The sequence below is a fragment of the Papio anubis genome, chromosome 6 (genome assembly GCF_008728515.1).
Source record: "Papio anubis isolate 15944 chromosome 6, Panubis1.0, whole genome shotgun sequence".
Taxonomy (NCBI): domain Eukaryota; kingdom Metazoa; phylum Chordata; class Mammalia; order Primates; family Cercopithecidae; genus Papio; species Papio anubis.
Genome location: NC_044981.1, coordinates 132,985,826 through 132,997,932, shown reverse-complemented (window position 1 = coordinate 132,997,932; position 12,107 = coordinate 132,985,826). Strand labels below are relative to the sequence as shown.

Here is a 12,107-nt window from a genome sequence, read left to right as displayed (position 1 = left end):
CAGGAATCGTGGAATGCCTGTAGTCCCAGCTACTAGGGAGGATAAGGTGGGAAAATCGCTTGAGCCCAGGAGATTGAGGCTGCAGTGAGCCATAATTGCACCACTGCACTACAGCCTGAGTGATAGAGCAAGACCCTGTCACAAAATAAAATAAAGTAAAATAAAGTGAAAAACAGGCTGCCTGATTCTTCGATTTGTATGTTCCACTGCCATAAATGGATATTTCCATTGGAAAATCCTACTGTCAGCTCAAAAGCAGCATGCCCAGTGCTTAATCTTTCTCTGTTCCATTCCCAGCCATTCTCACCTTGCACCCCAGGTCATTCGTATCATGAATTTGATGCACATCACTGTATCAGTCCTGCCATACATCTGTGCACCCTTATATAATATATAGTAACATTTGTGTGCATGTTAAAAATATCCACAAAGAGATAAACATGTGTTTTGATTTTTTCACCAACATATTTTTGAGATATATCATGTTCACTTACAACTTCTTATTAATTTCTTTTAAGGGATATATAGTATTTCACCTATTAATAAGTTTTTTAAATCTACATCATATCAATGGACATTTATGTTGCTCTAATTTATCTCTATTAGAAACAATGCTGTAATGTATATTTTTGTACAAGTGTCCTTGTGCATGTGTTTCTCTGGGGTATTCACCTATAAGTTGACTTGCTGATTATGGGATATCACAGAGGCACAGTTACTAGATACTGCTTTCCAAAGACAGGCCAGTTTAGCAGTGTTTGAACATTCTCTTTTCTTCACATTCTTGACATTTACTAGTTTCATCTGCATTTTCAACTTGAAATTCCTTAATCTCAAGCTACCTTTGACAAGTCCCCAAAATATCTGCAATATAACTTGATGTGCCACTAGATGCCTCAGTAGTGTTTGGCTAATTTCTACTAAAACTCTCTGCTACAAGACACCTTCATGACACATAGTCAATTTTAATGAAGTAAAGATTCTAATTCCATATACTGCTAAACTTCCTCTCAGAATCTCATCACCAAATTTTGGCAAATACTTTCAGTCCAATATCATAAATCTAGTCACTATAGAACTTTAATTAGGCATGTTCAACCTTTTGTGTAAGCCCCCAAACATCATTCTCCATGGAGTACAATTAACAGAACAATGAAGAGGAATAAGTATTGGCCAGGATGCGGGAACACAATCACTTTTACATATTTCTGATGGGAGTACAAATTGATTGCTATATGAGCTTTGGTGTACCATCGACCACATCTAGTAAAACAAAAAGTACACGTTGATTGTATTGAGTTTTTATTTCAGCTAAATTCATTTGGTAAAAAGTAGTATTTCATAATTATGGAAAATTAACTTTTCTTCACAGTCATATTGGCATTTTGTATTTCTTATTTTAATATCATTTCTAGTTTGTATCCTTTGTTCATTTTTCTATTAGGCTGTTTGTATTTCCTTATTCATGTGTAACAGTACTTTCTATATTCAGGATACTAATATTTCATGTAAGTTTTTGTGTATTTATATAAATTGCAAGTAACTTCACGCTATATTGCTTGTCTTTGAACTTTGGTTATGATGTCTTTTTTCTTTTTGGTCTGAAACTTTCTTCTTCTTCTAAAATATTGCTTAATCTTTTAAAAACTTTATGTTCCTAATCCACTTGTAATTTTATTTTATTTTTGAGATGGAGTCTTCCTCTGTCTCCAGGCTACAGTGCAGTGGCCCAATCTTGGCTCACTGCAACCTCCACCTCCTGGATTCAAGCAATTCCCCTGCCTCAGCCTCCTGAGTAGCTGGGACTACAGGTGCAGGCCACCACACCTGGCTAATTGTTTGTATTTTTAGTAGAGACGGGATTTCACCATGTTGGCCAGGATGGTCTCTATTTCCTGACCTCATGATTCCCCGCTTCAGCCTCCCAAAGTGCTGGGATTATAGGTGTGAGCCACCTCGCCTGGCCACTTGTGATTTTTTATGATATAAAGAACCCTAATTTATATTTTCCATATGGAAAGTCATTTATTGAATGATATATATTTTCTCTACCAATTTTTAATGTTACTGCTGTCTTTACACTAAGTTCCAGAACCTGCTTGGGTTTGTGCATACTTGATTCTGTTCCATTGATCTATTTATCTGTTCCAAAACCAAGACCACAATATTTTAATTATTATAGCTTAATACTAAATCTTGACATCACATATAGCAAATCCTTCCCCTGAACTCCTTTGAAAATTACCTGGACTATTCTTGGACTTCTACTCAAATATTAATTTTAGAATTAGTTTGGTAGATTTTTTTCATTGAAAAAATATTGATTTAAGAAATTAATTCAGAGATAATTGACTTCACAACATTACATCTCCTAGCCTATGTTCATCTGCAATTATTCAGTGACTTTTTAACGTATTTCAACATAGTTTAGTTTAACAAGTTTTCCACATATAATTGCTTAGTTTTATCATGGTAATTTAAGATTTTGTTGCTAATTTAAGTAAGATCTTTATTTGTTTGGGATATTTTCTAATTATTTATTAAAAAGGGACACTATTAAATTTTTTATGTTTATCTTACTTCCTACAACGTTTCTATATTCTTTCATTGATTTTAATTAGATAGTTATTTATTCTTATTTTATATGTCATGTCATCATATACTCTTTCACTAAAAGCCTATTAACCCTTTATTTGTTATTTTATCTCTTATTCAATTGGTTAAGAATTTCAATAGAATATTGAATCATGGGCAAGGGATGTTAACTTTACTTGTTTTGTTATTGACACTATTATTTACAAATCAGTGTCTGACCATTAAATATATAGTTTGCATTAGAATTTTATACCAGATAAATAGATTTTGCTTTGTGTTTAGAATGAAAATTTTTTTAAAAAATGAATCTTGAGGAGTCTGTTATTTTCTTATTTTTATAATGATCACAGTTTTCTCCTTTAATCTGACATATGTTGACTTGCATTGATAGATTGTCAAATGTTAAACTATTTTTATATCCTTAGGATAAAGTTTATGATAATGAGGTAATATTTTTAGAAGTACCCAGTTTGGATTCATTTGGAAATATTTCATTTTTTATATTTTTAAATATATCATTGTAAGTTAGATTGGTCTATTATTTTATTCTCACTTACATTTGTCAAGTTTTGGTATCAGTGTCAGGCCAGACTTGAAAACTAATTAGACAGCTTTTTCTCTTTTTCTATTATGACAGAGATTGCCTGGTCCTTAATCATGTCATACAATTTACAATCTGAACCAGATGTGCTTTAGGGAAAAGATATTTTATTTTTACTACCAAATTAAGTTCCCCTAATAATTATTAATTACTTAATCTTTCTATATCTTCTATTATTTAAAAAGTGTCTATTTTATCAAAATCTCAATTTTTAATTATACGACTCTAAAATCCTCTACTTCATCTGAATTATATCTAATATTTTATTCCAAACATTGTTTATTTACATTTTCTCTTTTTCTTGGTTAGCAGTAGCACTTTCCACACAAGGTAGGGGCTTGACAGGTCTGGAAAGATCAATTTATTTTAATGCCACTTTGCTTTCTTATTAAGAGATTTTGGTTTATTCACTATAAATTTACACTAAGTCTATTTGCTTGCTTTAAGGAAATGATTATAAACACCATCCTTTCTGTTTTATTAACCACATTCAGTGTCAGCAAGGCCAAATTCTCACCTGATCATGGAGAGGTTGGGACACAGAGGGTCAGGAGAAAGCAGAGTCAGTCCCCAGATATTTTTGGACAACATATTTGCCTCAAGTTGACCAGCATTCTGAATAGCACCTTTTCCTCCATTGGATAACTTTTTATATCTGGTTGTTCTTAAATATTTTTATCTTCATCATCATTCTTCTTCAACTTCTGTATGTCTTGATCAGGTTTGGGTTCTTTCATTTGTCTGACTTGACATTTGGTCCGCCCTTTCACCTGGAAACACATATGCCTCTGCAGTTTCAGAAACCCTTCAGCTATTACATCCACCTATTTTCTCTTCTTTATTTTTGCTGGCATATACTTGTAGGTGCTGATTAAATGGGTGTTGAAGCTTCTCAATCTAGCTTCCGTGTTTCAACTTATCCATATTTTCCATCTCTTTTTCTGTAGTGAATTCTGAGTTTCTCAATTCTTTTTTCATGTCATTAATCTTTTTCTTCAGCCGTATTTAGACGACTAATTATCTTGTCTACTTAGCTTTTTATAGCAATGACTATATTTTTCATTTCCATGATTTCTAAATCTGTTGCTTTTGTATGATTACCAACTGTTCTCACTGAAGAAATGATGTTTCCTATTTTTCTGTTTGAGGGAAAATATGGAATATGTATATATTTGTTTTAAAATTGCTGCCTTCTTTTTCTCTCCGTGGTTGAAATTCTTCCGTATCTTGAACATGCTATCTTCCATAGAGGTATGTTTGCTCAATTGATTTGTCATTTTTGGAAGAACTATGTTGTGTAAAAACACTTTTGTGCATGTTGTGCTCTGATTGGTGGGTTTGTGTTTTCCTTGGACCATATCTCTGTGTTACATAGGTCAGACCAAGTCTTTCATTAGAGCTTTTTGGGATGGCTCTTCTTCGTTGAGAGGGATGGGGGTGGTACCGGATCAGAGAGAGGCAAGGCGACACCCCTTAGGGACTCCTTTCCCAGGAGGCCACGTCTGAGATCTCACTATTTCCTGTAGACTCTTATTTCCTTCCAAAGTATGTGGCTCCTTGAAAATGGAAAGCCCTTTATTCACTTTAGGTCCTTGGGGAATTCTCAGATAACACCAAGGGCTGGGACCCGGCGTGATGGGAATGGGAGGAGGTAGATCATCCCCTCCACAGGACTGAGGCAGGGAGGCAGGTCAAGGCCATTCAGAGACTCTCTGCCTACAGTAGCACCTAGGAAGACCCCACATTCTAGATAAAGTGATGTTGCTGAGATGAGACGCAATTGGATTTATATGAAATCTTCCTGTGACCTTTGCCTGAGACCTTTGGTCTGAGGGGAGTTTGCTTAAAGCTCTACTCCTGGCGATAATATTCTCTTTTGTGAGTGATAACTTCCAGGTGGCTGGAAGCTTTAGCACAAAGCTTCCTGGCCTTTGGTAAGACCAAAAGCAGGCATCATACTACCTTCCAAGGAATAATCTTTCCTGAACACTTGGCACACAAGGATGGAGGAAAAGGAGGTGAAAGCAGTAGCCAAAGGATTAGAATGATTCCGTAGTGAAAGGATGCTAACAGTAGGGGCAGAAAACTCACCATGGTTCTTGGTGCTAGTCTATAAACAAATACTTATGTCTTAATTACTCAGTTGTATAATGGCATGTTACACTTACTCAGTGCTTACCATATTGTACCATAGCATGGTTATCAAAAAACTTCTAAGTTCTTCAGAGGGCACCAAATAGTAATTTTTCTGCCTAATGCCAACCTCTCATTTTATCTGCATCCTAGTCATTTTGTGACAGCAGTTTCCTAGAAAGAGATGCTGATGATTCATAACCAGGTACCACTGATACACTCATTAGAAGACTTGCTGACTACTTTAAATTTGATAGAAAATTAACTGCAAGTCTCACTGGATAACTCCTATATACATCTTAATTTACTACATTTTTTTCAGGGTTGAATAAAAGAATAAAAACCTGTAATCTTCAGAGAATAAAAGTGCAGCAAATTAAGAAAATATTATAAAACATTTTGTGGGGAAGGACAAGGGATAGCTATTATAGGATTAAATATATTTGACATTATCTTCTGGAAATGACCATTTAAAACCTAATTCACTCTCAGCATTACTGAAAATCTTAAGTTATTTTCATGTTCTCAAACCATTCAGGATAAAGAATGGTGCTCAATGGTGAAAGCCATTGTGACCATAAAAATAGTCATATAACGTAGTAGGCATCACTACATCCAATTCCCATTTATTCTTTTTCCTTGATACCATTAACCTAACTGGATGCTGATGGTTTGGAACACATTGCCATTTAATACTCCACTTAGACTGTACACATAGTATTAGTTCCAGGAGACAACCGGAGGCCTATAAAGGAAAGGGAAAGACGAGATGGATTGTAAGATTACATATTTCTGGGATTGTTTCTTGTTTGTTTTTAAAGCATGGCCAGCACATTTTCACATTTAAGACCCACTGATACTAAACACTCATGAAAGGAAAAAAAAAAAAAAAAAAAAAACAACTTTCAGTCCTAGCTCCAAGGTAGAAGTTAATTTTTTTTTAAATGTCATTTATTTTTTTGAGACAGGGTCTTGCTCTGTCACCCAGGCTGGAGTGCAGTGGCTCGATCTTGGCTCACTACAACCTCCACCTCCCAGGTTCAAGCAATTCTCCTGCCTCAGCCTCCCAAGTAGCTGGGATTGCAGGTGTGTGCTACCATGTCTGGATAATTTTTGTATTTTTAATAGAGACAGGGTTTCACCATATTGGCCAGGATGGTCTCAAACTCCTGACCTCAAATGATCTGCCGACTTCAGCCTCCCAAAGTGTTGTGATTACAGGCGTGAGCCACCACGCCCAGCCACACGTTTTTTTAATGTGAAAGGAAATAAAGACACCAACACATTGCACATCACTGCACAATGTACACACAGTCTTTATGCACGACGTCTCTGAGATGTGTGCACTCTTTCTTCTGGAATGTCTTGAGTTCCGGAAAGCTGGAACGCTGTTCATTCCTAATCCCACTTGGGTTTTTGCCCATTTGATTGTCCTCTGATGAATGTTATCCATGGCAGACAATGACTTTTTACAAGCCACTTTGAGATAGCTCAGGTGCTTGTGTGTCCGTGCTACCCCATGCTATGGAATGGACTCTGCCTCCACACCAAGGTAGTGTCCAGTTTGTACATCTCCATCTGGATTTTTTTCTATCACTGTGTAACTGATGGATTTTTTTCCCCTCTTCATTTTCCACTGCAATCACAAACAGTAAGTAGGTGCCCAGAGAAGAGGGAGATCAGATCTAGTTTTGACCACAGAAGGAAGCACATTGATTACCACTGAAGCTTCTTCTCCAGGGTGGATCTTTCTGCCCTGAAAAACTCAACCTCGAGCTCAGCCTGATTGGGAATTCTAACATCTGCAGATGCTACTATCTTTTCCTTGTAAAATGACAAGGATATCCTCTAGATCTGCACTGGGAAATGCAGTTGCCACTGGTTTAAATTTGAATTAAATAAAAAATTCAGTTCCTCAATCACAGTAGCCACATTTCAAGAGCTCCATAGCCACATGTAGCTAGTGGCTACTGCGTAACACAGCATATATATAGAACATTTTTATCATTGCAGAAAGTGCTGTTGGATAAGACTGTTCTACAACATACATAGAATATTTCCATTTCAGCAGCAAAATTTGGCCCTGAGAAGAGACTTGATATCTTTGGATATAGTGACTATCTTAGAAGGTCCTTTGGGATGGGGCAAAGTGATACCCTGAAGGAACAAGATTGGAGAACAAAGGATAGTTGTTAGCTAAGAATTTTGCTTTGATTGCCTGTATAAGGTAGCTGTGGTCTGAATCTGATTGGCTTGAAACATACAGGTGTTTTTAGAGGCTGTGTAGAGAAAAGGCAAGAAAGGGAAAAGAGATCTGGCAATTAGGAGCAGCTAGGGGAGAGAGCCAGGATGTCTAATGAAGGGATAAAGCAGTGTGCTTTGTCAAGTGCAATGCAATCCCTCCTCCATCTCCCCCAAAAAACCTTGTGTAAAATATGCTTTACTTACTAATGAGTTGAAAATTTAAAATGTAGTTTTTGCGAGTCTGCTCTCAACAGGAGTTTTGGGAATGTACAATGTGTCCAATTACATTGGATTTAAACATTTTACTTCCTTGCTACTTAGTATCTTCTTTCTCCAAGGCAATCTGTGCATGTCTTTTCCTTAGGACATTAAAGACTTTTGATTGGCGGAATCAGCTCAAGGATCAGTCCCTTCCCAGGTGTGCCAGTGTTTGACACTTCCTGGAGTCTTCCAGTTTGCAACTAATTTGATGGATTGTAGCCGACTTCTTTGAAGCAAGGAAAAATTAATTTGTTTTTTCTCTTATCTAACAAATGTGTATTGCACACTTGATATGTAACAGACAGTGTTTTAGAAGCTGGTTATATAGCAATGAACAAAATCATATTCCTGCCCTCAAATAGCTTAAGTCTCTTTTCCTTTTATGCCCTATCATCTAACCAAAAACAGCTAGTTACAGATATGACAATTACTAGATACACTGCTTTACCTGTTACACTTGACCATGCTAAACATTATGTAATTTGAAGATTACCATTCATTTGTAAGGTAAGGTAAAAAGATTCATCTGGATCACACAGTTAATAAGAGATAGGGGTAGGGTTCCAACACAAACTTTCCCCTTTCTCTCTTCTTGAGACATTATGTGCTTGAGACATGTGCTTCTTCTCTTGAGACATTATGTGCTTCGGTGAACCAAAAATGGGAGGTAGGAGAAAAATCAGATATGTCCTTTGCTTTTATATTTCCCATAATGCCTAGCATGATATCCCAGAACCTAGCAAAATTGTCTGACATGTAGGAGGCATTCAATAAATATTTGTTGGCTGGTTAAATAGCTACATAAATGGATGGGTAACTGGCATCATGTGCAGTGTAGGCATTTAATCCATATTTGTTGTTAAAGGTTACTCCAGAAGTAGGATTAAATTAAATTCTTCTGAATTAGATTTGGCTTACTAACCACCTTCATTTAGGTTTCAATTATACAAATCAGTTTTTTGCAACAACTGAGAAGTTGGTATTTTTTTCACAAAAATATAATTATTAGATGCATATCAATAGTGTAAAATAATAATTCTTAATGTTGGAGTGATATAATAAAGTGGGTGTGCTCAAACTTCTGAGGGGAGAATAATACAACATTTCCGAAAACCAATTTGAAAATATTTTTCAATAATTAAAAAATTGTCACACTGTATGACCTAATAATTCTACTTCTAGTGATCCATTTAAAAGAACTATCCAAGAATGCAAATGAAGACCTATCTAAGGTCTATCTACTTAATGTGAGGAAAAAAACCCAAAAAATTCAAGCATCAATATTAAGGATTAAATTATAATATTATATTATAGAAAAATGTACAGCCATTCGAAATATCTTTAATAACCTGTTTAGAATATAACATAAAGTTTTAGAGAAGCAGAATTTAAAATTATAGTATGATCCAAAGTATTCAAATAATGCACACATACATACACATATACACACACATACACAAATGTTGGCTGAGATTATCTTGACTCTGAATTGTAAGATTATGAGTTATCTTGGTTTTCTTCTTCACACTTTTTGTATTTTTTTTAAACAATAAAGAACACAATACTGTGGTAATCTCTAAGAGTGTTAATGTACAAGAAATACACAGGCATAATAAAGAAATACAAACTCAGTTTTAGATAAAGAAATGTTATATCAACTTTTAAAATACTGGTTAGATTAACAGTTTGATATTTTAAAAAGGTGTCATTTAAAATACTTAGTTGAAATAATATTTTTGGTTTGTTTAAATTATTGGGTATGTGGGAATGGTGGTGGTGAATATTTTCACTAAGAAGAAAGTCAAGTGGTAATTAACTGTTTTTTAGGATGTATTTGAGCCTTATGTTACTGAACCACCAAAAACATTTGTAGAATAAAACAAAAAATGTGAAAGAAACAGCTAGGTACGAAATAATAAATGGAAAAATTGTAATTTTATTGTCCCCTATTAAAAATGTGAAATATTTCCACATTTTTTCATATTTTTTGAGAATTGTTTATACAGTTGAAATTTTCTATAGAAGAATTACATTATCTTTATATATGAACCATATTGTATTTTCTTCCTTTTTTGACAATTTTTACCAAAGCTATATCTATGGATGCTTTGTTATGCATTTACTTACCTAGCAATTCATGTTTCTAAAGTGTATAAAGCAACAACATTAGGAAGAGCTTTTGTTCTTCTGTTAGATATTTGTCATAAACAAACTTCTCTATCTCATAATATACATGTTTGCAATTTTATAGGATAATCTCTACAGCTTTAGTGATACTAAACAGCTTTAGAATTTATCAGTTCAGCTATTAAGGTAAATTGGTTGAACAAAACCCATAAAATTTTAGATAGGAATCTGATCTTTATACTGCAAATGTGAAAATAGTTCTCATATACATTTGGGATTATTATCAGCAAAAGAAAATATACTGTTCATTCATTTGGGACATAATTTTTTTAAGTAAAACGTTATTAAAGGAATATGTAAATGGATTTAAATATAAAATAACAATGGTATCATAACTTTAAAGCATGTTTGTGAAGAAGTTATGCATAACATACAAGTATTATCCTTCTTGAAAATATGAAAATATTAATCCTAAAACTATGCATCAAAATACCGGGTAGAATTCTACCAACTTATGCTTTTATATGGGACACTGGAAAAGTTAGTTAAATAAACATAACTCTTGGCCTTTGAAAAGGTCTTATTTATCATCTAAGGCAATAAAAACTAAAGTGGATATTTAGTTGATATGTTTGATATATAATATTTTTGTGCTAAAATATGCATTCTAATTGAATTTTTAATTTTTTTGTGTCAGGAGATATCATCAAATAGACAATGGTAATCATTTTAATGAGTAAAAGAGGAAAACCACAGATTATTCCTACGATCAGAAGAAATGAAATGAAGGAGTAACACAATAGTAATTACCTGAGCAGATGGATTTCTAATCCTAGAAATAAACATGCTAATGAAGCTACACTACAGAATGACGAGATATTAAGGTCTTCTGAGTCTGGAGAGATTGTTATTCTAATTTACCAGTAGAACTTAATTTTCATTATATTAAAAAGTACTTAATCAACCAAATCTTTTTTAATTAACCAATGTATTTAGGCAGTTTTAGTGTTTCTGTAAATTTCTTCCAAGGGTGTTAGTTTTACAGGGGCACACTTCCTCATCAGTGTATTCATAGTTTGTTTACTGTCTGTACTTTGCACAGAGCAGAAATGAGTTTTGCTGTCTCTCTAACAAGGCACTTTTTCCTGTGTGCTGTCAATGAGGGTTTTAATTGCAGAATCAAAGCTCATATTGCTGGCACTTTCATAACCACCCTATGCTGCCTTCCTTAAAAGATAAAAAATCTGCCAGGCGCGGTGGCTTACGCCTGTAATCCCAACACTTTGGGAGCCCGACGCGGGTGGATCACGAGGTCAGGAGATCGAGAGCATCCTGGCTAACACGGTGAAACCCCGTCTGTACTAAAAAAAAAAAAAAAGTTAGCCAGGCGTGGTGGCGGGTGCCTGTAGTCCCAGCTACTCAGGAGGCTGAGCCAGGAGAATGGCGTGAATTCGGGAGGCGGAGCTTGCAGTGAGCTGAGATCTGGCCACTGCACTCCAGCCTGGGCGACAGAGCGAGACTCTGTCTCAAAAAAAAAAAAAAAAAAAAAGATATAAAATCTTCGTTAGTAATTGGAATTCATAGTACCTTGACTGATTAGGTGAGCTCCAGGTTTTGTCACTTCCCTGGCCAATCATTTTGGAAGAAATTAACTGGAAGAATGGGAAAAATGGATGGGATACAAAAGTTCGTGTGATAAGTAATGTGAGAAAGAAGCAAAGGAGCCAGTGCCATATTTTCATGCTTACCTGTACATGGTCAGTTTACATTTTCTAAACTAGTAACTGATCAATACATCACAGGTTTTGGATGGACACATAAAATACATAAAATCAGCATGACATTTCTTATTGGGAGAATTGAAAGCCTTTGTGGAAGAAATGCATTTTTAGGGCAAAAAGACTCAGGAGAAAAATCTAGGCAATGACTTAGTTTAGTTTCTCATTTGTGTGGATGTGTGTTTGAGGGAGTGTTAGTTTCCTGTCCCTTTTCTTATGCTTATATTTTAGTTGTAACCATAGTAGGCACTTATTTTATATCAGGAGATACTTTAACTATATTAAAATGTGGTAAATATTTAATACAGTTATAAAAACTTAACTCATCTCAGTTTACATCCAATTCAACAAACCTTTATTGAATAATC

At 34.8% G+C, this 12,107-nt stretch overlaps 1 protein-coding gene across 1 annotated transcript in view; it reads right to left on the bottom strand.

Moving 5' to 3' along the window:
* Window positions 1-2,691: 2,691 nt before the first annotated feature.
* Window positions 2,692-12,107, bottom strand: part of TMEM244 (transmembrane protein 244) — a 45,434-nt gene continuing 36,018 nt past the window's right edge. The window contains exon 6 of the mRNA XM_009206113.3: window positions 2,692-6,074. Within this exon, the coding sequence (XP_009204377.1) occupies window positions 6,031-6,074 (44 nt within the window). The 3' untranslated portion in view covers window positions 2,692-6,030. The remainder of the gene's footprint in view (window positions 6,075-12,107) is intronic.